This window comes from Cibotium barometz, chromosome 21 (genome assembly GCF_041138505.1).
Source record: "Cibotium barometz isolate CiBa-2024 chromosome 21, ASM4113850v1, whole genome shotgun sequence".
NCBI classification, from domain to species: Eukaryota; Viridiplantae; Streptophyta; class Polypodiopsida; order Cyatheales; family Cibotiaceae; genus Cibotium; species Cibotium barometz.
Window position 1 is genome coordinate 37,856,176 of NC_141066.1, and position 26,039 is coordinate 37,882,214.

At 42.6% G+C, this 26,039-nt stretch overlaps 1 protein-coding gene across 1 annotated transcript in view; it reads left to right on the forward strand.

Annotated features, from left to right (window-relative positions):
• The first annotated feature begins 8,306 nt into the window (after positions 1-8,306).
• LOC147627154 (UDP-galactose/UDP-glucose transporter 5-like) overlaps positions 8,307-26,039 on the forward strand; it is a 71,418-nt gene continuing 53,685 nt past the window's right edge. Inside the window, exons 1-6 of the mRNA XM_086815777.1 lie at positions 8,307-8,484; positions 8,664-8,778; positions 9,097-9,210; positions 9,403-9,495; positions 9,629-9,694; positions 9,786-9,884. Coding sequence (XP_086671903.1) covers positions 8,668-8,778; positions 9,097-9,210; positions 9,403-9,495; positions 9,629-9,694; positions 9,786-9,884 — 483 coding nt within the window. The 5' untranslated portion in view covers positions 8,307-8,484; positions 8,664-8,667. The remainder of the gene's footprint in view (positions 8,485-8,663; positions 8,779-9,096; positions 9,211-9,402; positions 9,496-9,628; positions 9,695-9,785; positions 9,885-26,039) is intronic.

Below are 26,039 nucleotides of genomic sequence, written 5' to 3' on the forward strand. Positions count from 1 at the left end.
AAGTGATGAGTGGCCATCTGTGAACACATTGACAGCTATATAAGCGAACATTGTCAAAATTCTCTTGGAAGAGAGAGAGAGAGAGAGAGAGAGAGAGAGAGAGAGAGAGAGAGAGAGAGAGAGAGAGGTAATCTAATTGGTGTGTGTGAGAGAGTGAGCTTGAGATAGTGGAATAGATTGTGAACTATGCCTCTTGTTTTCTTGTTTGTGTGTTAGATACCTTGAGTGAGAGAGTGAGTGGAATAGATTGTGCAATATGCCTCTTGTTTTCTTACTTGTGTGTTAGATATCTTGAGTGAGCCATCTCGTATGACAGAGAAACTAGTGAATGACACATTGTTGGAGGGATGCAAGGAGTAGAGCGACCAAATGGAGTTGCACTTCGAAGCACAACTCGATGGTGCCAGTAAAAAGTAAGTTCCACCAATGCATTCTCTTTAACCTAGGTTGGGGTGGGAGATAACTCTTAAATATATATATTACAATGTAATAGCACCCACAAATTAGTATAGTTTACAATACAATAGTACCCACATCTTAGTATAGTTTACGATACAATAGTACCCACATCTTAGTATCGTTTACAATATAACCTCCCATACACATGAAAAAAGTATACTTTTACATGTCCCAAAACATATGGTTTGGTGACTCTAGATGTTGTGGACTTTCTATATTTGAGTATCCTCCTAGCTACATCCAAGTATGGCTTCCTTGGGGCCTACATAAACTGACTGATCAACATAGCTCAAATCTGGCCTGGTGAAAGTCACATAAATCAAACTCCCTACAATGCACATGTACATAGTAGGGTCCTCCAAAAGATCACATGTATTTGTAGCCAATTTTGTGTTCTTCTCCACTGAGATTAGCTTATATAACTTGTCATCCCCATACTTAGACAGCATGTCCAAAGCATACTGCCTCTGCAAAGGCCAAATCCCTTGAGGTGATCTAATCACCTATATACATAGGAAGTACCGCAACTCACCCAAATCCTTTATTTTGAACTTCCTCTTAAGGAGCATCTTCACCTCATGAATGTCACCATCACTGTCCTGTGTGATAAATCAAGTCATCAACATATATGACTACTAAAACAATGCCCCTATCCATATTTTTCACATAAATTGAAAAATCTACTATAGGCATATGAAATCTAATTGTGATAAGATACTCTCCTATCTTGTCTGACTATGCTCTAGATACCCATTTCAAGCCATGAAAGGCTTTACACAACTTGCAAACAAACTTTAGGTGTGCATGGTCCTCATATCTTGGTGGTTACACCATGTAGACCTCCTCCTATAAGTCGCCATGTAGAAATGCATTCTTTGCATCCATATGATTTAAAGACCATTTCTTAGTTGCAGCCATGGTAATGACTACTCTCATGGTTGCCATCCTAGCAATCAAACTAAAGGTCTCCTCATAATCAATGCCATAGATTTGTACATATCCCTTGGCTACCAATCCTACCTTGTACCTAGTGTTATATGCACATTATGTGTGCATATACTAGGAGGCTAACCCACATTAGGCTTGTGAGTATGGAAGCATGGGAACAAGCTCTAGTGGAGCATGGGTTAGGACTAATCTTAAGGTTAGGGTCAGGCATCCAAGGGTCACACATGGGAAATGGAGAGTCAAGAGTCACTTGAGGGCCTTCCTATATAATAGGGGCATGGGGCACACTCAAGGGAGGCTTGGAGGCTTAGGCTATGGTCTCTTGTGTAGAGGTCCATATCTACTCACCTACCATTTCACACTATAGCTACATGCTATTGGATTGGAGTTATTTTAAGGAATTTTTTCCTAATTTTTTAGAAATTTTTTGAGCGTTTTTATGGTTAAAAATGTATTTTTTATACATTTTTGCGGGTTTTTCCGCGGGTATGCGATCAAATTTCTGTCGATTTTCTGCTGAAACGCAGTAGGGGACAGCATGTTGATGCATGAAATGCTCTCCTGTGTGCGTGGGACCCTCTTCGCCTCTCAATTCTGATTTTTCCTTCTTTTTTCCGTGAGAATTTCTCTTAAAAAGGATTTTTTAAAATTGAACATTAATCATAATTAATGTTAATTATGATTAAGTAAAGTTTAATTAAAAACTTTAATCAAAAGATTAAAGTTAATCTCTCTATTATTAACAGAGAGAGAAGGAGGAGTGGGAATTGAGCAGGAGAAGATGGAGAGGAGAGAAGGAGTGGAGATGGAGAGGAGGGTTTTAACTCTTCTCCATTTCTTCTACGCACAGGCGGGAGGGGCTGCGCAGCAGCCGCCGCCGCGCAGAACCCCTCCCCTAAAAAAATCAAAACCCAAAAAGTTTAATAAACTTATTAACAATTTTTTTATTTTTATTTTTTAAAAAATATTTTTTAATTAAAAAAAAGAAGCTCTTGAGAATGTTTCCCAAAAAAAAAGCTTAAAAAAAGCCTAGAAAAATTTGACATTTGGGAAAAAAAATCTCAGAAAATTTTTAAAATTTTTTTGGCTTTTCATCTTCCAGGAAACCTCTTGGCTTTCCGTTTTCTCGAAACCTTTTGGCTTTCCGAATTCCGGGAAATCTTTTGACCTTCCGTATTCCGGAAACTTTTGACCTTTCACATTTTTCGATTTTTTTTTTGGTCTTTTCATTTTTCCTGAAACTTTTGGCTTTCTGTATTCCGGAACAACCGTTGGGATTCCGAAGTTTTTTGACCGTTCGTATTCTAAATGCGTTCGGGGTAATTTAAAATTTTTAAAAAATTCCTAAAAATTAGTAAAAAAATTAGACAAAGGTTGTTTTAAATTTCAGGAAAATGTGGGGTTGGTGTTTGGCATGTGGTGTGTCCATTCGGGTGCCCGTGACCATTCAAACTCCTTTAAAATATATTTTTTGATCCAAAAAATTAGAAAATCCATTAAAATTATAAATTTTCATTGGATTTGAGAATTGATGGGCGGAATTGGAAATTTCGTGAACGATGGGATTCTCTGGAAAAATAAGGAATATTTTAGAAATTAATTTTTAAAAATCTTAAAAATTGGTATTTTTAAAATATCAATGGTATTTTAGTAAAATTAATTGCTAAATTTTTTCTAGAAAAATATAGGTTTGGAATGCCATAAGATAGGTTTGGTGGAATTCAAAATTATCGAATTTCGAGGCCCTGTAAAATTAGGATAAATTTAAAAAAAATCATGATAATTTTTTTCTCGAGAATTTAATATTTTCAAGGGTTATTTAATGTTGAAGTACGTTTTCACGTACTGACATTAGATAGATGAGGGTTATTCGCATATTATTAATACGATTATACCTCGTATTAGTAGATATTTCTGTTTGGATTTATTTTAAATGATGTTTTCATGATTTTTTACCATTGTTTAGCCATTCTTTTTGGACATGTTCCTTAATTTCTTCAATGATGGCTAGAATCTCCGTTCAAAGTGTGTTTCACCTTTGACACTTTTCCATTACAATTTATTTTGCACTTATTTAAGTGTGGTCTCTATGCTTAATTTTCTAAGCCTAAAACAAATTCTATCATGGGTCAGTTGATCAGTTTGTTTTGGTGGATTTATTGGATGTTTTCCAAGTTTTATAGTGGACTCATTGGGTTCTACCTAGATCACTTGTGTCTAGGGGTTTTTTATTGAGTGCTACACACATGTGTTTCACTTGCTTAATTTGGAGTTTTGCTTGAATGACACCACGTTCATATACTCCGGATTGGTGAGTTGGCCACCAATTTTAATGCTTCTTTTAGCACGATTAATGTCCATTAGATGGTATGCATTGATTTTTATGATCAACTATGGTTTTTCATGGATTTGAGAAGCTTCTATGCTTTTATCCATGGTTTTATAAGGATCTTTTGATCTTTTGGATAATTTCATGTGCTTTGAAGGTAGCATTTGCCTTCGTTTTTTGCACGTAATTTTGGACTATGTTCCTTGTACTCTTGTACATATTCCAACGCGGATACGTAGTTGTTTATGTATCTAGGTGAGTTATTTTTATACCCTAACTTTATTGAGTTTATTGGGTAGTTATCATTAGAAAGACACCAATAATTCAATTTATTTTCTAATGATACACTCGGAAAGAGTTATTCCTTGATATAGTATCAGAAATATAGAGACAGGTTTTAGTATGTGAAAGTCTGGGATAAGGCCATTTTATTCCTTTTATACAGGATTTTATTCATATTTTCTTAGACGGCATACTAGGGAGTTTTCAAATTATTAAGGTATGTATGGGTGGTATCATGGTGGTATGGGATGCTAGTGATCCCTCACATATATTATCTTATGGGATAATTTGGGCTCAAGATTGTTGCTTTGCTTACATCACTTAGTATGTTGACCTCAACATTCAAAGACAATCTCATTTTCTAAATTCACTAGAAGTTATAGTGTGGGCATTCTCTAGATAAACTTCTTTTATATATAACTTGCATGTTTTGATGAGAGTAATCTCATCGGCATTTTCACTTGTTGAAATCTCTTTCTATAGAATTCAAACAAGTTTATCTTGTTGTGTTCGGATAAGGAAATTTGGATTCTTCCTTTGTGGGCATTTCTTTCTCTAGTTCCGTAATTTAGGTGATTTATACAGTCAATCTGATGGTTTACGGATGGACATATGTGACTCATCGAGAAGCTGATGACTCTCTATGTTGATATGGTAACTCGGGACGTCGATTATTCCATATGCAGATGTGGGTATATCGGGGCGCCGATGAATCCCTGGTTTCTGCTGTTATAATGCCATGTTTTCCTACTTTATCTTACAAGGAGGAAGTTACTTTGAATGTGAATTGCTCTGATCATCCGTAGTCTGATGGGCAAAACAGAGCGTATGAATCAGATTGTAGAGTATATGCTTCATGCATATATCTCTAAAAAATCATCATATTGGGAAAAATATCTTCCAATGATGGAATTTGCCTATAACAGTTTTAAATATACGGCTATTGGTTTTAGTCCATGCATACTTATGTATGGGTATCAACCCAGGGCACTTATTGATGCCGGTCTTAAGGACATCGAGCTTGATGCATTGAGGGATTTCTTGTGAGATATGCAGGAAATGCTGACTGAAACTCGGGATCAAGAGTGCTCAGGATAGAGTATGATTTTATACTGATAGGGGACGCTCATCTCGGTCTTTTGAACCAGGAGCGTTGGTTTATTTTAATGTTCCTAAAGATTCTCAAACTTTGTCAATAGGAAAATGCTCGAATTTATCTCCTAGATATTGTGGTCTATTTCGATTTATACATCGGATTGGCACGGTTGCGTATGAACTAAAACTACCTCCAAATGTTAGAGTTCATCTAGTCTTTTATATCAATAGATTGAAAGGGAAACTGGGAGGTGAGGATTACACAGTTACTCCTTAAGAACTCGTTGAAGTCGAAGATTTATCCTATGTTCCACATGAACCTGATAAGGTACTTGAATTCAGGGAAAGAAAACTTTCTAGTTGACTAATCCCTGAGGTTAAAATTAGGTGGAAAGATAGGGAAATAGAGGATTCGACTTGGGAGTCAGTTGATATTGTTCAGTGCAGTTCTTCTTCTTTTTCATTGCAAGAGTGCAATGTTTTGAGAGAGGGGAAGTATGTTAAATGCACATTATGTGTGCGTATACTAGGAGGCTAACCCACATTAGGCTTGTGAGCATGGGAACAAGCTCTAGTGGAGCATTGGTTAGGACTAACCTGTTAAGGTTAGGGTCAGACATCCAAGGGTCACACATGGGAAATGGAGAGTCAAGAGTCACTTAAGAGCCCTCCTATATAATAGGGGCATGATGGGGCACACTCAAGGGAGGCTTGGAGGCTTAGGCTATGGTCTCTTGTGTAGAGGTCTATATCTACTCACCTACCATTTTACACTATAGCTACATGCTATTGGATTGGAGTTATACCTCTTGATGGTATGGGATATCAAGGTAGAGGTATGATGTATTTCATTTATAATTCATGTGTGCATCCCTTGGGCTCGGGGGTGGTTGGGTGGATGAGTTTATCCCTGATTTATGTATGTTTATGCATAACAATTATGTAGAGAGATCTTAGGGTTTTAACACCTAGTCACACAGACCCATTTGCGCTTGCATCATCTAATTGCCTTCTTCCTTCTTTTCTTTAGACAAAGGCACTAACTCCCATGTCTCATTTGCATCCAATGGAACCATCTCTTCATCCATATTATCTTCCCTCAAGGCTTATGTCCAAGTGCCTCCTCAAAGCATGTGGGTTCTATATGTTGTATTGCTTTGAACATATAAGCATAATGATGGGCTATATACCCATCATATCTTAACTTGTCCACTGGATATCTAACACTCATAGACATGCACACACTTGGATCACTACCAGGTGTTCTCAACACTGCTTTGGCTCTTTGTACACTAGTGTAATAATAGCCAAGATCCCAAACTCCTCATCAAGGCTTATTTCTGAGCCACGATCCCTATCAACAAATGAATGAACTACTGAAACATCATGCACTATGAAAGGCTGATCCACCTTCTCTTTTCACTTACGTGATACATGTGAATTTGGTGAATTTTCAGCACTTGTTGTAAGGAAAAGAGTTTGAATTATACATACTCGTATATTATTTCCTTTGCTTGCCTCTTGAGCTCTTCACATGAACCCACGCTCTGAATGTAGGGGAGAGTATGAGCTTGAGCTCCTTACAAGCAAACACACACACACACACACAGAGAGGAGTAGATAAGCACATAAGAGAGATGGATGGTTGAATTTTCTTCTCTTCTCTTCTCTTCTCTACAACCATTAACATAAAGAGATAAGAGTATATACTATAAGGGAAAGTACTCTCTACTATAAGATACAAAGTACTCTCTACTATAAGGGAAAGTACTCTCTACTATAAGATACAAAGTACTCTCTACTATAAGGGAAAGTACTCTCTACTATAAGATACAAAGGTTGGTCCATAGTGTAAACTCGACTATATGAGCTGGTGCTATAACTATGCCATACTCTAGTAATCCAAATGTAACTGTCACATAGCATGTCATCCACTGGTGTACCATAATCTCACCAACCATGCCAGTGACATAAAGTAGGGAGCTATCATCCTGGCATGTCACCAATATCAGCACTAGTTGAGATCGATATCTCAATAGATTGTGCCTAGTGTCTATACTTAGGCACCTATGAGAGAGTGTCTATACAGAGGCATCTCTATTAGGTTGGCCTTGGCTAACCATACCATTGATCGGGGTAAACTAGGGAGATCAAGGTAAACTAGGAAACATGTGGTAAAAACGAGGAAGATCGAAGTAGACTAGGGTGTGGCCTTTGGATAATAACCATTCGGAATCTAAAGTAGACCAAGGTGTGGCCTTGGATAATAACCATTTGGGGTCCGATAAGAAGATATCCTTCAATTCCTAGTGTGGCCCGATATGGGAATATTGGTCCACACTTGCATGTAGCCCATTCGATAATGTAGCAGACATATCTAGTTGTCTCTGACTATATGGCCTTCTGTGGCCGCTATCCATAATTGTCTACATTGCCCAACCATCGCTTCTGCGTCTGTGTAAAGATATAGAGCCAACTGATGCTGCTCGTGGAAAGGTGGAGCATTGATTTCCAACATAGTAGCTCGTGTGATTACATATAGAAGGTGGAGCATCGATTTCCAATGTAGTGGAGTCCTCATGTGTCATGATAACTTGGCTTTTGGAAACCTCATCTTACATTTACACTCACACTCCACCATGCTCTTTTCTTTGCTCTAAGCTCTAGCTGCTTACAAGACTTGCCACACGATCTAGTCCTCACGTGCATGACACCACCGAGTCTGTCCACATGGACAACTCATTACTTTTACACAGCGGCACCCACACAAGAGATCACAATAGAGGTCCACTCAAAGATAGAAGAGTAGGGAGTAGGGTTGCTTTTTGACGTGCAACCCTGCCCATCAAAACTGACGGTCTTTTCCCATAATCATCCGTTTTTGAGCTTCTTAATGTAATTTTTGACATCTCTCCAAAAAATTTGTAAGTTAATTATGTTCAAAATGGTAAAAAATGTGCATGACGGGTGTCAAAAATCAACCCTAGGGAGAGTGGATCCCACTTGTGAAGCTTATAGCTATACAAGGGAAAATGGTATAATTTCACTATTAAAGAAAAGTTCTTTAACTTCTTCTTAGTTCTACTCTCATTAAAAATTATTTCCTCATCACGAGTCGGTAGGTATTGCAAGTCAACAGTAAATAGAAACATAAACATTCAAACAAAAAGATAACTTAATGATGTCTTTGTGCAGAACGAGAATGTGCGTTTTGTTTTTGGGCGAATTGGCTCTATCTTCAATGCCGACTTGGCAAAGAAAACCAACAAGATCGCCTCTTCTCTTCATCAAAACTCCCACATTTGATCTGCACTTGGGCGATTTTTTCTTGATTCTCCGACCAACTCTCTTCCCTTCTACCTGATATCCAGGTAAGGTATTGGGTTGCTTTTTCTTGCGATTTCCATTTCGAGGTACTGGGTTGCTTTTTTCTTCTTCCTTTGATTGCAGGCATACGATAGCTTTTTCTTGCTGTCTGGGTATTGCGCTGCTTTTTCTTGCACCTTTATTGCTGCCCATCTCTGTAACTTTTTGTTTTGAAACATAACAGAAAGATGAGCCCATTTTTGGACTATGGAAGATTCTTATGGGAAAGCAGAGTTTCAAAAATGTGCTTTTGTGTTTTGAGCGTCATGTCAACGCTCATCATCTATGGCGTGATGCAGGTATTTATCTCTATTAGTATTTTTTTTGTTCCAAAACAATCATGGACTTTTTGCTAAATCCGTGTGCTTCAAGTTGAAACAAAACATATTTTTAAAAAAAGATGTTTTTTATGTTTTCAAAAAATACAACAGTGATTTGAATTCTGGCATATTTTTTGAGCTTCATGCAATTTATAATGTATTTGTATAAAAAATGAAATATGCTGTTGCATCTTCTTGTGCTGGATAGCAGCTCAATTCTCCACTTAATTGTTTATTTTGGAGAATAATAAATGAAGATTATATACAGACGTGTGCATTTTGATTTTTTGATTGCAGGAGAAAATCATGAGGGTTCCTTATGGAGACGAGAAAGAGTATTTCCGATACTCTTTATTTATTGTTCTTTGTAACCGACTATTGACGGTTGCAGTTTCTGTTATCCTTCTCTTGGTAAGGTATTGTTTTTTTACTGCACATCTAAATTCTGTTTGATCCTGCAAATGGGACCTGCCGGCTCACTAGTGGATGCCGGGGGTTGCCATTACGCAGCTCATGTATGCATCTGTGCGTACATACACATGCATTGGTCGGTACCTATGTATGTATGTGTATATCCCGCATAAAACTTATGTCCTTTTGCAGAATCAAAGAAAAGCCATTGCGCCCGTGGCACCTATGTACAAGTATGGTGCTGTTTCCATTTCAAACATTCTCACAACAACATGCCAATATGAAGTAAGATGACATATCATTACTCATGACTTGATTTAAGTCACACTTGTGTCTCCTCCCATGGTATACCATTAGATATGGTGCTACAAATTATGTTTGCAAGAACACATCACATTCATTTCTCTCTCTTTTGCAGGCACTGAAGTATGTGAGCTTTCCAGTGCAGACACTCGCAAAGTGTGCAAAGATGATACCTGTGATGGTAAGATTGTAATTGCTGTTTATTTTAGTTTAAGACTGTGCACAAGGTTGCGTGGCTGATTACCGTATTAATACAGCTTTCTGTCTTGTAGGTGTGGGGAACGTTGATCATGCATAAACGGTACACCGGGCGGGATTACCTTTTGGCTGTTTTGGTCATGGTGGGATGTGCAGTGTTCATCTTATATCCGGTACATACTTCTCTTTTGAGACAAAATGTTATCTTTTAGAAAGTGGATTATAGTTGCCCCCCCACCCAAAGAAGAGATCCTTCTATTGGTGGAAAAGAATTTAATGATAGCAGATTACAGTCCTCCAGGAAGTTAATGTGCAAAAGATGGAGAAGGGGGGGGGGGTTGGGGGGATGCTAGTAATGTGGCCCGAGAGATCTCAATAAATCACTTCTTCAACTGCACAATGCAAGATAGAATGGATGCAAGAATAATAATATGTATGTTTCTTTGAGGTCATGGGCAAGACACGACACTGGGGCCTGAAGATGGGCCAGAAAGATTACAAAGCTATGTGGGCACTTTGTGTTCTGTCACCAAAGTACCAGATTTTTGCCAAGATAAAATCAAACAAGAAAAACAGCTCGATGACAAGATCGATACGGAAGACCTAGTCACTCTTGACTGCAAAAAAGATTGCGTGATGTACAAGCCTTCCTGCCAAAGTGGCTAAAGAAAACTACAGAATTCTCAAGACAATCCTAAAACTTCTGTATGTATCACTGGCTGAACTGAAGGGAAGACGTATGCAGATTTGCTGCTTCTTGCTGGACTTCCAGACTGCTCACAAAGGTGAGATGTGTGAGCTGTAGCACAATGTAGAAGAATGAGGAAAAGGGGGACAAAAGAAGATAGCTTTAGCTGCTGCTTAGAATCTGGTCGGATTGCTCACAACATGTTTGGGCTTTAAAATATTACTTTTTTACATAACTAACATTGTGCGGGACCAGTAACTTTTAGATATGCAAATATCCTTTGTGCTCACTTCATTAGAAAAGCATCCATCTCCTGATGCTTACGACTTCAAAACTTTTCCCGATAAGTTTTAACACCAAAGTGCAGCCCTCTAGGTAGGTAATCATGCTCATCAATAACAGCCATGCTAAATTTCTGTAGCTCACATCTGTTTCATCTAGACCATATAGTTGCATTGAAACGTGTTTCATGAAATACGAAACAGTACAAAACGTGTATGAAACATTTCTAATGTTTGCAACATTAAAAAAAAAAACCATCTCTAAGAGCTATTTCTCTCTTTCTCTCTCTCTCTCCCCCCCCCCCCCCACACACACACACCAACCCCCGCAAATCACCTTTTTTTTTAGGGTTGAGCTTTTTGATCCCACATTCAAAGTTTAGAGTGCAGGCATTGTTACATTTGTGATGCTTTATCCTCGAATAAAGCAACATGCCTTGGCATTTGCCACTTGGGCATGGCGTAGAGAGATACCTTCAACGAGTATGCATCAAATCAACCTTAGCACAAAAGCGTAGAGAATGCTTGGTTCTTGCTAATCCATGGAAAGAAAAATGGAAATGCTTACTGAGACCTTCTTCCGTGCATCATGATACCTTCCGCATTTAGGTTGCTGTGATAGCAAGTGTTACAACTTCGTGAATCAAAGAGCATAGTGAGGAGATAGGCTACGGAGGGTAGAAGATATTCATGATGTGGATATGAATAAAGCTAGAGAGAGAGAGAGTTAGAGAGGGAGCGTGCTCACAATACTAAAGGGGATAACATGGACACAATACTCAAGTGTGTATATTAGTTGAGTGATGGGTACAATATATAGGACTAGAGGTCCATCTACCTCATAGACCAACATTGAATGCACACGTATCCACTCCATCTAAGAGTGGGCTCACACACAACTACACACATAAAGTGTTCACACCCTTTTTATAAATGCATTCACACACACACACACACACACACACACACACACACACACACACATACATGTGCATAGGCAATACCTTGATTCCAACAACCCCCCCACGGATCTCCTAAACACAAAACACAAGTGATTAGTACAAACCTCCTAAGAGGGGCACAGGCTAGTTGACCTCCCAACCGTAGGTTCAATGCTTCGAACCACCCCCGAGCCAGGGGCTAAGGTCCGACTCCCATAGATCCATGCCAGTTTGCCCCATAGAAGCCTTCGGCATGTCGATCTATGCTTTGCCACATGCATGGCCGGAGTCTTGGCTGAACTCTGACGAGTAGTAAGGTTATGACAATAATAACCCATGTTTCACTTATATAGTACCCATTGTTGCTATAAATAACCATCCTGTTATAAATTGCCAGTACACATGGATTTATTAATAATAACCTTAGTCCCCTATATTAGCCTGCTTCCTCCTAATCCTAGGGCTCCCTTAACCCTGCCAGACTAGGCCATTTATCCTGAGGATTAGCACTAGGTATGTGTACAAGAGCAAAGGCGGCTGCAAGCACTGCATTAATGGAGAAAACCAAGCCTAGTCGGCTGGCCGACTAGCAGTCGGCCAGCGTTTCATTTGTCCAATGGCCTATAAAAGGGCAAGTGTGCTATTCATTGTAATCATTCATTCCTTTAAGGAATGGGTCCAAGTTAGGGACTATTTTGGGTGATGTTCACCTTTTTAGCAAGGCAGCCTAGGGATGTAGACTAGAGTACCTTTTTGTACTATATGAAATATACTAAATTTCTAGCATATCTCTCTCTCTCTCTACTCTCCCTTCTGTCTGTGTTTTTGCATTAGCATGTTCTCAGTGGTGTTTAGGGTTGAAAGAAGACTCCCAGAGCTTCTGCGTGTTACATTGGTATCAGAGCATCAGGCTCAGCAAAGGTAAACACTGATTCAGTCCCATATGATGGTGTATAGGTCCAAGGTACAGGAAAGTACACGGATAAGAAGCCCAAGGCAAGGAACACAAGATCGGGAAGAGCTCCCAGGAGGTTTGTTGGTGGTGTTCCATGAGCCAGATAGGTTCTCGGGCAACGGTCCCAAGGGAGGATTATCCTCCAAGGGGTGATGTGAGGAGTGCCAGACTCATTTCTTAGGAATGAAGACAGTGTTCAGAGTCAGGGTAGAAACGGATTGGGGACTGGATGGAACAGATGCATAGATCTTATTCAGAGTCGAGAGTGGTTTTGGAGACCGGGTCGGGGTTCAGAGAAAAAGGTCGCCAGAGACGGATGGATGACAGAGGGACTTCGGGAATAGAATGGGATGATGACAGTCATCCAAGAACAGGTTGGAATCCCGTCATCAAGTTTAGCAGAGGGGGATGTCATGTGCATGAAATGCCATGGACATTCTCAGAGCTAATCTAGAGGGGGCAGCCAAGAAAAAGAGAATTAGAACTAGAAGATGGAGCACAGAGTGCTGTTTAGTAAGTTGGACTTGGAGCAAGGCTTGGAGGACTTGGAGGGCTCAGTCGGCTGCAAGACAGTGGAGTCGGCTGTACAAGAGCAAAGGCGGCTGCAAGTGCTGCATTAATGGAGAAAACCAAGCCCAGTCGGCTGGCCGACCAGCAGTCGGTTGGCCGACCAGCAGAGCAGTCGGCCAACGTTTCATTTGTCCAATGGCCTATAAAAGGGCAAGTGTGCTATTCATTGTAATCATTCATTCCTTTAAGGAATGGGTCCAAGTTAGGAATTGTTTTGGGTGATGTTCACCTTTTTAGCAAGGCAACCTAGGGCTGTAGACTAGAGTACCTTTTTGTACTATATGAAATATACTAAATTTCTAGCATATCTCTCTCTCTCTCTCTCTCTCTCTCTCTCTCTCTCTCTACTCTCCCTTCTGTTTGCGTTTTTGCATCAGCATGTTCTCAGTGGTGTTTAGGGTTGAAAGAAGACTCCCAGAGCTTCCGCGTGTTACAATATGTAATACGCGTTGATCTGCGATTGAGCTTTTGTTTGGTAGTAATCCCGTCTCTTGCCAAGCTTATCGGTTTATCAAGAAGGAGGAGGATGAGATTGCTAGGCAACTACAAGATTATCTTAATAAAGGTTTTGTTCAGTCTAATAAGTTTCCATGGGGGCGCCTCCGTTCTGTAACATGCGCGGAAGCACGATGTGTCTTCTTTAAGCCCTAAGTAATTGAATAGGAACCTTGATGCAAGACACCAACAAAGACAAAGAGAGAAGAGAGAGAGGTAGCTGCATTTTTAGTATACTATATAGTACAAAAGATTGTACAAATCTATGACTAGGCCATTTATCTTGAGGATTAGCACTAGGTACGTAATAGGCGTTGATCATGCGATTGAGCTTTTGTTTGGTAGTAATCCCGTCTCTTGGCAACCTTATCAGTTTAGCAAGGAGGAGGAGGATGAGATTGCTTGGCAACTGCAAGATTATCTAAATAAAGGTTTTGTTCAGTCTAATAAGCATCACGTACATCCGGCACTTGGATGCCACGTAGACATATCTATACAGAAGGTGCAGGACCTGGGATGGTAAACTGGTCCATGTGAGCCCAGTCCCGGACGAGTCAGCTAGGGATCCATCTCAGTCGTCCGAGGTCAGGTGTGCATTGTCCTGCACAGGAGTCCAAGGTCAGGTGTGCACTGTCTTGCACATGAAATAGTGCCAGTCCGTGCTGTGAGTCTCCCTCTGGAATGATGTCAGTGATTCTGTGTATCTGGTATGGTACTGGATGCCAGATCATTGAGTAGACAATTAGGGTTTGCATTTAGGAAAAGGGGCCAGCCCATAGGGCTACCCCAAGTCCTTGTGTGGGCATGGGGATAGGGTAAACCACCCCCACGAGGGCCAGGAAGGCCCTGGCTGAACCCACCAGCCAAGGAGGGGCTGTAGGACAGCCCTAAGGGCAGGCTAGGGGAAGCCTACAGGCTGTACAGCCTAATCATGGCTGTAAGAGCAAGTTTGGGGCAGCCCGTACAGGCTGCCCAGTCCCCATACAGCCTAAAGACAGTGCCTAGACCCTTTGTACTTAGGCGCCTAGTGCTAGCCAGCCAAATCAGAGATGCGCAGCATTTTTTCTGATTTTATTCAGCATTTAATGCTATATATCAGTCGTGGCAGAATTAAAGACAGCCGATACGGATTTATAGCTGGCCGACTGCTTATTAGAAGTAGTATAAATAGGTGAGCCATGAATCATTTGTGTTATTTCATATTTCACCAAGAGCCAAGGCAAACAAGGGCCAGACAAGCCAAGGAGTTGCTAAAGCAAAGGGGTGAAGGACTGCAGGTCAAGGGCAGAGATTTCTCAACCAAGAAAGGTCAAGGTTTTCTGTATTTTCTTTTCAAATTCACATCATTCTAATAAAGCAAATACACCATCCGTGGTGGGGGCCCTACCGAGGGTATTTGGGACCCAATACTGTGTCCTCTCCTCTCTCTCTCTCTCTCTCTCTCTCTCTCTCTCTCTCTATTTTCTGCACATCTTCGTTCAGTTTTGTGCGTTAATTCTGTCGTGAAAAGTGTGCTGATTTCTGAGAATTTAAGTTACCGATCTTCTCTGAAGCTTCTGCATGTTACAATAAGTCTCCATGGGGGCACCTCCATTCTGTCACATGCGCGGAAGCACTATGTGTCTTCTTTCAGCCTTAAGTAATTGAATCGGAACCTTGATGCAAGACACCAACAAAGACAAAGAGAGAAGAGAGAGAGGTAGCTGTATTTTTTGTATACTATAAAGTACAAAAGACTTTACGAATCTGTGACCTTTGGCCTTCCAAAAAGGTAATCTGAAATCATCTATAGATTGACTCTTGACCTGCTCCAAAAGGGGCTAAGATAATAGGACTGATTCTGGCCTAGCCTTTTTATAAGCCCTTCACATCCTAGTCGGTTTTTCCTTCATGCTATTAGCCTGCTCATGACTGATGACATTTGCATTTAATGAGGCGCCCTTCACATGTGTGAGCTTCTGTTGCTGGCCGACAGGGTCCTGGTTTTGTCATAAGGCTGCCCTAAGTACTTTAATCCTACTCTTTATCTGATGCCATTCCATTTGTGCACATGACATCCTCTCCCGCTAAACTTGATGATGGGATTCCAACCTTTGACCTTAGACTGTCATCATCTCTTTGTCTCTTCATGGACTCCCAAACCTATCATCCTTCCTTCTAGGCAACCTTTTCATTGAAAACCTTGCCATGTCCCTGATTCCACTCCAAATGTGGTGTTGAGATCTATGCATTTGTTCCACTTTGTCCCCTTGCCTTCATGCCCTGTCCCTAAACACTACAATGGTAGGTTGATCATGGCATCCTTGCTCCACCCCCCTTGGAACTGTTTTCCCGAGGGCCTTACTTGGTATGCCCCAAATGGCATCCGACCCTTAGGGCTGCCATTCCCTTGGGTTTTGCCGACAGCGACCCACGAAATAGGTAGAACCGCCAAAGAAGAGGTAGGCTGTTAATGCCACTAGTCGGGAGTGCTCCACACTTGAAGAAGACCACTAAGTGCTGTCCAGGGCTGGAAAAACGCAGCCCCCACACCAGCAGAAACATAAAAAATGTTGATGAAGAAGATAGCGAAGGAGAGAAAACTGGCTTCCTCTTTCAGCAAAAAACGCCAACTTCAGCAGATGAGGGAACGAGATGTGGATGTCGGCACCTAAGCGACTGATACCATGATAAAGTTACACAATGCGGAAGCAAAACAAAGGAGAGAGGGAGAGAAAAGGAGAGTGAGCACTTGTTTACAAGATTACCTTTATCATAGCATGAGGTTTTTACAATGGCAATAGCCAGCAAAGAGCATTGCAATGTGCAAGAATGCAAGAATTGGATACTGCAAGTGATGATGGGGATGCTAGGAGCTGGCCGGTTGCTCCACGACCCATAAATCAAGGGAAAAAGATGAAAAACCCAATAAAAAGGCATAGTCCCCAAACACTGATATGCTATTGCCGTGGATATGGGTTCCCTCTTGGAGGAGGAATTTGTCCTTGTTTCTGAGGAGAATGTAAGGCTCCCTCCGAGCGGACAGGATCAGGCACTTAAAGAAAGGACGGTGTCACTGCTACTCTTGTGGAAAGCAAGGTCATTTGGCTGATGTTGTCACTACTACTCTTGTGGAAAGCAAGGTCATTTGGCCAAGGATTGCAAGAACAACGGAAAAGCCCATGCCAGGGCCAAGTTTTCAAAGAAGGGCATTGATCATATACAGGATGATGACTTTGATGCTTCTAGTGCCCCCAATGTTGCAACAGCCAGGGAGGACTTGGATGGTCAGCCTCTATAGTTATACAGATAGTTCCCCCCCGTGTGCTTCTAGTTAGAGGAGGCTAGTGGGCGGAAGAGGGGGCTGTCTAGCCCCGACTTTGGGTGCATGGGATCAATGTGTCAGAGTTCCAAGTAGGTAAAATATGTGGCGAGACAAGTTCATTTTGGAGCTATGGATTGGATGTGTTCCATGTCTAATGTTTGGTGTAGCAGACATTATGGATTGGATGAGTTTCAAGTTCATTGTTCGAGGTCTTTTGAGACGTGATGTGTTCACTGTTTATTGCTGGGGGATGATGGGAGCGATGTTTTCCGCAGACTCATAATTCTATACCAGGAGCCAAGCAGATTTCTTTGCTGTTCAAGGTGGCATTTTGTTTCGAGTTGCCAGGTTGGCAAGTGCTCTTTCCAAGGTATATCCGTGTGCTATGCAGCGGAAGTCTTTGTATTGGTTGATCCTGTCACACAATATGCTCACACCGTCTTCTGTATCCTGAGTTTCGTGAGTTTAGCAATCCATTTCATTTACTTCAAACTTTAAAGAGATGAGAGAGAGATATGAACACTGTACACCAGATTGGGTCCCGAATTACCCACTGAAGGGCCCCCTATCCCGATAACGAGATAGTATTTGCTTTATTACTTTAGAGAGAATGACTTTGGACTGTAGATAAGCCAAACGCAAGATCTCGGAGGATCGGAGTATGGCTGATCTGTACACTGCTGTAGAAACACCTCAATGACTTGATCTCGAGCCTATGCACTCCTCCCAAGGGCATGAGGAAGGGCTGCACACCTGAGGCTCAAAGAAGAAGAAGGTGGACTGTTCTACACACTGTTAGAATGCTGAAAACACATATGAATGCTGAGTTACCTTCACCAGATGACTGCTGAATGTGTTGATGATGCAGAGAATGCTGGATACTGATGCAAACAACTGTTTCAATGCTGGAAACTGTTGTAAACTGTTGCTTCAGGGCTGGCTTCTGCTGTGGACAGAAACGCAGGTGTCTGGAGTGCTGATGGACTGAAACACAGGTGTCTTGGGGCTGCTGGACAGAAGCTGCAGGGTACTGAGGCTGCTGGACAGAAAACGCAGCACTGCTGCTGTACGGCTGTGCAAAAACGCAGGTGAATACAGGCTGCAAACTGGCGTTGAACTGAAGATGAACTGTGGACTGAATCAGGGCCTGAACTGAGTGCTGAATTCAGGGCTGAATGCAAGCACCTAGGGCTGAATGAAGCTAGGGTTTCTCAAGGGCTGGAGAAGAAAGCTTATGGGCACTAGGGCATGGATTAGTCTTATGCTGAGAGCAAGAGAGAGAGGAGAGCTCTTAGCACAATGAAGACTGAATGAGCAAAAGAGGCTCTAGGCAAGCCTATTTATACTAACTGGAGGTTGGTCATTTAATAAACTTAATATTTATAAATGCCCAATAATGCAAATAATGATAAATAAATACTAATAAATATGGGAAAAATACCAGATAAATCCCAGTAAATTCCCTAAGGCTTTGGGGATGTTCTAAATGATGCACAGGCATATGTATGCATATTATGCAAGATGCAGAGTGCTTTCTGATGCAAACCCTAAGGCTTCTACTGACTCCGCCAATAACTGGGGGTACTCCTGGAAGAACTCCTTGTCGAGCCATACGGCTTCGTGGGTGCCTCGATCTCGGAACTTCGTATAGAACTGACGAATACGTCGACCGGAACCATGCTTCCATCGATGAAGAAGGATCTGTTCAGGCTCAATAACTTCTGCCTCGTCTACCACGTCTGGCTGCTGTTCATCTGAAACATCAAACACTTCTGGACCAACATATGGTTTTAGCCAAGAAACATGGAAAACATCATGCATTGTCCAACTGGCAGGCAACTTTAACTTCATTGAGACATCACTTATCTTCTTAACTATTGGAAAAGGGCCAAAACTACGGAATGAAAGCTTGGGACAACGTTTGCCCACTTGTTTCAATCTCTGCTTCATGATACGCAAATAGACCCAATCCCTTCCCTTGAAGTGGACATCTCGTCTAGATTTATTTGCCTGTCTGCTATATGCTTCCTGAGCTTTGGTCAAGCGGTCTTTGACTGACTCAATGATCTCGAAAAATGCTTTCGTGGTTTTATTAGCCTCTAAAGATGGAGACACCATTCTCGTCGAAAGAGAAGAAAAACGGCGACCAAAGGCTGCTTCATATGGAGTCCGTCCGACACTGGATGAATGCGTGTCGTTCAAGATAGCTTGGACCAATGGAAGATAGTGCTCCCATTTGGACTGCTGGTCATGACAGTATGACTTGAGGACATCGAAGGCCAACTGATTATAAATTTCTGTCTGGCCATCTGTCTGGGGATGGAATGCACTAGACTTCCATCCCCAGACAACTGCAACTTAGTTCCAAAGTTTTCAAATAATGCCCTCCAGAAATGCGAGGTAAACTTGGAATCTCTGTCTGATGTTATGGTGCTAGGCAAACCACAAATTGGATACCAATGCTTGAGAAACAGACGGGCTACGTCCTCGGCTGTGGCCGTATGCTTGCATGGGATGAGCATGCAGAACTTACTAAAGCGATCCACAATGGTAAAACACTGAGTGTTACGGGATCCAGTGGATGCTGGTAGAGGCCCTACAAAGTCCATAGATATGTCGATGAAAGGTCCGTCGGGGATAGGCAAAGGTTGAAGTAAACCTGCCTTCTTTGTATGGGGAACCTTGACTTTTTGACAAATCTTACAGGCTTGTACATGTGCATAGACATCACGCCTCATCTTTGGCCAATAAAAGGACCGTTCTAATTTCTCGAGGGTACTGTTGATACCCCTATGTCCTCCAACTAAGGAGTCATGGGCATCGTGGAGAAGAGCGGAACGCTTTTCTCGAGTAACACAGAGACGGTTCTTGTAGAACAACCAACCGTTCTGTACTGAATAGTGGCCAGGCTCAGAAGTGAGGGCCAAACTATACTGAGTACCAAACTCAGGGGAGTCGACATATTGGTCTTTCATACTATCCAAGTCCTTCCCCGTGATTTCGAGAATGGTAGCTTCTTGAACTGCCTGGATGCTGGACTTTCGACTGAGAGCATCTGCTACTGGGTTATGCTTACCAGGGATGTATTCAATCATACCTCCAAACTGTTGGAAGATTTGACTCCACCTGGCCTGTCGATCACTCCACTGGGCACTTGGCATAGTCTGAAGCCACTTAAGTGCTTGGTGGTCTGTTTTCACTGTGAAAGCCTGTCCATAAAGAAAAGGCTTCCAATGTTTAAGCGCTGTGATCACACCCAAAAGCTCTTTGTCATATACCGAATAATTCTTTTCGGCGACATCCAACTTTCTGCTGTAATAAGCCACGGGTCTATTGTCCTGCTGGAGGACTGCACCTATGGCTACATTGCTGGCATCGGTGATGACCTCGAAAGGTTCGTCCCATGATGCTAACTTTAATACAGGTGCTTCTGAGGCAGCTTTCTGGAGTGCACGGAATGCATCAAGTGCCTTACCTGTAACTGAGACTTTCTGCTTACGAGTCTTCACCCCCTTGAGCAAGTCGGTCAGAGGTGCTGCAAGGTTGGAAAACTGATGGACATGTGTGCTATAGGCCTGACAAAGACCTACGAATGAACGGATTTCTTGGGCGGTCTTAGGAATATCCCAATCTAAGATCTCTTGAACCTTTGAGGGGTCCAGTCTAATCCCATCGGAACCAATGATGTAGCCCAAATACTGAACTTCCTTAACACCAAAGATAGACTTTTTGGCGTTTATGTAGAGCTGATTATCTCGCAAAAGTTGCAAGACTTTCTCCACATCTTTCTCATGCTGCTCCGCAGTGGCTGAGAAGACTAGTATGTCATCAAGGAATATGAAAACACACTTCCCAATGTGGACTGCGAAAATCCTAGACATCATCTTATTGAACGTTGCGGGTGCATTTGTAAGCCCAAAGGGCATGACTACGAACTCGTAATGACCACGCTCTGTCCTGAAAGCTGTTTTTGGAATGTCAGCTTCAAAAATGCGGACCTGATGGTAACCACTCTTGAGGTCGATCTTAGTGAAAAACTTAGCACCGTCTAAACGCTCCAAAATGTACTCTATCCTGGGCATAGGAAACTTATTCTTGATAGTGAGTTTGTTTAATGCCCTGTAGTCTACACAAAGGCGTGCAGACTTGTCCTTCTTTTGGACAAATAGGATAGGTGCAGCAAATGGGGAGGAAGAAGGCCGAATGAATCCGGCTCAGAGAAGCTCAGATAACTGCTTTTCCAACTCGCCCTCTAAAGTCTTGGAAAGACGATAGGGAAACCTGCTAGGAGGGTCTGATCCAGGGACCAAATCAATGTGATGGTCCTCAAGGCGAGAGGGTGGGAGACTGGGTGGGAGATCGTCCCTAAGCATAATGTCCTGGTGTCTGGATAGGAGGTCTGCTAACTGAGGGACTGAAGATGTAATGGATGCTACTAATGAGGGAGGGGCTGTTTGAGCACGAACATAAAGAAGTGCTCCTTCTGCTCCCTTGCGGATAGCTCGTCTGGCCTGGAGATGAGAAATCAATGGGATGCCAAGAATGCTTCTATCCCCACGAATCATGACAGGCTCAGGAAAACCTTTACAAATAGTAAAAGTGTCCTGCCCCCAATCGGGAATAGGCTCATACTGACGGAACCACTGAATTCCTAAGATCATGTCACACCCTAACAAAGGGGAGACGATGAAATCTCGTTGAAATGAGGCCTTCTGAACTTCAAAGGCAAACTGCTGTGCCTTCTGGGAAATGTGGGTGCGAAGACCAGGTGTAAACCCGTCCACATCCAGATGATATGGGACTAAAGTGCAGTTCAATTTATTAGCCAACTGGGGAGAGATGGCGTCTTCAAAACTACCCATATCGAAAAGGACTACAAACTGTCGGCCCTGGGCAGAGCCATAAGCTCGGATAAGGCTCTTCTGAGCAGCATTGCTCTCACCCGCCTGCTTAGCATCAAATACCACGGATGGTATAGGATGCATGGAAGGTAAAAGTTGAACTGCATTTGAGGTAGTAGGCGGGGCTGGAGGAGCTGGGGAAGCTGTGGCAACTGTGGCAGAAGGAGCTTTGGCAGCTTGTGCCGCTTGCCATTTGTGGCAATCCTTCTTACCATGCCCTATAATATGACAGAAAAAACATCTATTTTCTGACTGGTACTTCTTTTGCTCCTCTGGAGGAAGATAACCTCCAGTAATGCCTGCTTTAGCCTTTTCATCAGGGGTTTTCTTAGGTTCTTTATCCTTCTTACCCCCTGAACTGGAGCTATTACTGCTGTCCTTCTTAGCATCTTTAGAAGATGCGTTACCTTTCCCTGACTGTGCAGCTGATTGCTGCTGTTGGGGTTTGGTACTGGACTGAGATGTCTGCTTGGGCTTGCCCCCGTTGAGCTTCATTTCTTCGTTCTGAGCGAGAGTCAGAGCCCGGTCATATGTACTTGGTTCAAAGTTACGAACTGTGAACCGAATGTTGGAGTCCAATCCACGAATGAATTGCTCCATCTTGGCCTGCTCAGATAACCCTAACTGCTGTGCTAAAGTAATAACCTTACCGGAAAACTGAAGCACTGGGGAACCGTTCTGTCGGAGTCCATAGAACTCGTCTTTCAGACCGGTCATGTACTGGGGCGGGAGAAATCTGGTCTTCAGGTCATGGACAAAGATGTCCCAGTCAAAGGCTGTGACACCTGTGGCCTGGTCAGTATGAATACTAGACCAATGCTGCCACCAAGTGACTGCCTCACCAGTGAGATGGGGAGCCGCTAAGTGGACTTTGTCTTGTGGATCTGTGATCCTAGCTAATGGAAAATGTGCATTAAACTGATGAACAAATTGATTAACTGAAGAATGATCACACTTACCATCATACTTGCTGAAATTCGGTTGACTGCGAATGATGGTGGTTGAAGCTGCTGCGGGATGCTGGCTGGTGACACCTATGACTGGGGAGACTGAGGAGAGCTGCTGATACCTCAAGTGTATGGCCTCCTTTTCCCGTTGGTGTTCGAGTAACATACGTTCTCGATCAAGCTCACGTTGGTGTTCCCGAGCGGCGAGTTCAGCCTGACGCCGGTCTTCGTCGATCCTGCGTTGGGCTTCCTCATAGTCCCGTCTTTCTTCTTTTTCTCTTCTCCTTCGGGCCTCGTCCTCTCTCCTTTGTTGTTCCATCTGAAAGAAGAGGGAGATGTAGTCGGGTGCTGCTGGAGGTGTAGAAGGACGTGCTGCTACTGCCTCCAAGAGTTGGAGACGCTCCATGAGTAGCTGGTTCTGAGCTCTTAGAAGAGCTATGGTGTCTGCTGTAGGCGGAAGAGCAAGGTCTCCTTCGGGGGAGACGTCTTCCGGCTGATGAGTACTCTCTCCTGTAGACATGATGCTGAAGTCGGTGGTCGTGCCGGAACGCAATCTAACCATCCGAGGATGCCCCCACGCTAGGATACGGTGTGTGTGGACTATCTGAATCTGATACCAATGTGCTATGCAGCGGAAGTCTTTGTATTGGTTGATCCTGTCACACAATATGCTCACACCGTCTTCTGTATCCTGAGTTTCGTGAGTTTAGCAATCCATTTCATTTACTTCAAACTTTAAAGAGATGAGAGAGAGATATGAACACTGTACACCAGATTGGGTCCCGAATTACCCACTGAAGGGCCCCCTATCCCGATAACGAGATAGTATTTGCTTTATTACTTTAGATAGAATGACTTTGGACTGTAGATAAGCCAAACGCAAGATCTCGGAGGATCGGAGTATGGCTGATCTGTACACTGCTGTAGAAACACCTCAATGACTTGATCTCGAGCCTATGCACTCCTCCCAAGGGCATGAGGAAGGGCTGCACACCTGAGGCTCAAAGAAGAAGAAGGTGGACTGTTCTACACACTGTTAGAATGCTGAAAACACATATGAATGCTGAGTTACCTTCACCAGATGACTGCTGAATGTGTTGATGGATGCAGAGAATGCTGGATACTGATGCAAACAACTGTTTCAATGCTGGAAACTGTTGTAAACTGTTGCTTCAGGGCTGGCTTCTGCTGTGGACAGAAACGCAGGTGTCTGGAGTGCTGATGGACTGAAACACAGGTGTCTTGGGGCTGCTGGACAGAAGCTGCAGGGTACTGAGGCTGCTGGACAGAAAACGCAGCACTGCTGCTGTACGGCTGTGCAAAAACGCAGGTGAATACAGGCTGCAAACTGGCGTTGAACTGAAGATGAACTGTGGACTGAATCAGGGCCTGAACTGAGTGCTGAATTCAGGGCTGAATGCAAGCACCTAGGGCTGAATGAAGCTAGGGTTTCTCAAGGGCTGGAGAAGAAAGCTTATGGGCACTAGGGCATGGATTAGTCTTATGCTGAGAGCAAGAGAGAGAGGAGAGCTCTTAGCACAATGAAGACTGAATGAGCAAAAGAGGCTCTAGGCAAGCCTATTTATACTAACTGGAGGTTGGTCATTTAATAAACTTAATATTTATAAATGCCCAATAATGCAAATAATGATAAATAAATACTAATAAATATGGGAAAAATACCAGATAAATCCCAGTAAATTCCCTAAGGCTTTGGGGATGTTCTAAATGATGCACAGGCATATGTATGCATATTATGCAAGATGCAGAGTGCTTTCTGATGCAAACCCTAAGGCTTCTACTAACTCTACATGCATGAATGATTCTCTCCAAGTGGGTTAAGGGACTTGACTGACTGACTGACCCGCTATGGCTGAGGAATGACCTACGTAGCTCGTGCCTGACTTATCCTGGACTGAGGATGTACAATGGGGTCACGGCGTACGACAAATATCATCCTACTGGGTTCTAAAACTGTACAAATGCTGCACTTCTGATGATGAGCCATCTTGTCACCATGCACTTAGTGCAGAGTGCATGTGACAATCCGGTATCTGTAGTAATGGAGTGTCCATGGTTGCATCTTCATTAGCTAATCTTCTTTAGACTTTTGCACACTATGAGGTGTAGAGGGGGTGTTAGAATGTGCATCTCATGGGTTGTCGGATCTGGTCCTTTTATTGGCATATTCTTATTTTCTCATATTTGATCTAGTCATGGGGATTTATAGGCTATTAGTGCTGTCGGCCAGCTACATGGGGGAAGTCGGCCAACCACAGGCCTCCCTATATAAAGGCCTCTTCCTCTCATCACTTGTATCAATTTCAATTCATAGGCGTGTGCTCCACACCCATCTGTTGGGCTAGTATTGCCATTGTAAAGCCTCTTGCTACATAATAAAGGTGTTCATTGTCTGATGTCTCTCTCTTTGCCTCATAGCTATGTTTATGTTTTGACGCTTAATATATCTTTCTTTCTTTCTTTTTTTCTTTCTTTAACTTCCGTATTGTGCAACTTTATCAGAATGTAAATGATGACTTCTACTTATATATGGGCTGAAGGTAAAGTGAAGGGAGCTAAAGAAGCTCAGCTGAAACAATTAGGGTTTCATGTGGGAGACACACACAAAGAAGAAGGGAGACTGAGAGAGAGAGAGAGACGTGTGGGGATAAGTCAACTCACAAGGTATGAGTGTGTGACTCCCCTATCACACATGTATATTTGCTCTAGTACACATAGTGCACTTAGTACATTAAAAGTACTAAGTGTACTATGTACTATAAAACTTATGGGCTTGTACACACTATAAGGGTGGGCATAATGCCTTTACCCCAACAACCTCCCACTTAAAGGCAGCGTGCCCTTAAGTGAAGGAAAAGAAAAAATCAGCACGTACATGATAATATACAAGGCCATATCAAGGCTGAAATTGGCCTCATCCAATGCCCATCAAGTGTCTGCAATGAGCAAACCGCTCTGGAGGCAAACTCTTTGTCAACAGATCAGCCGGGTTGTCATCCATATGAATCTTGACAAGCTGAATCAGCTTGTTCTCTATCACCTCTCTGATGAAGTGATACTTCACATCCACATGCTTCGTCTTTGCATGAAAGACAGGGTTCTTTGCCAACTGGATGGCACTCTGACTGTCACAATGCAACAATGGAATATCCCCTGTATAACCCAAATCACCGAGATAGCCATAACGCCTCCTTGCAAGCCTCTGTGGCTGCAATATACTCGGCC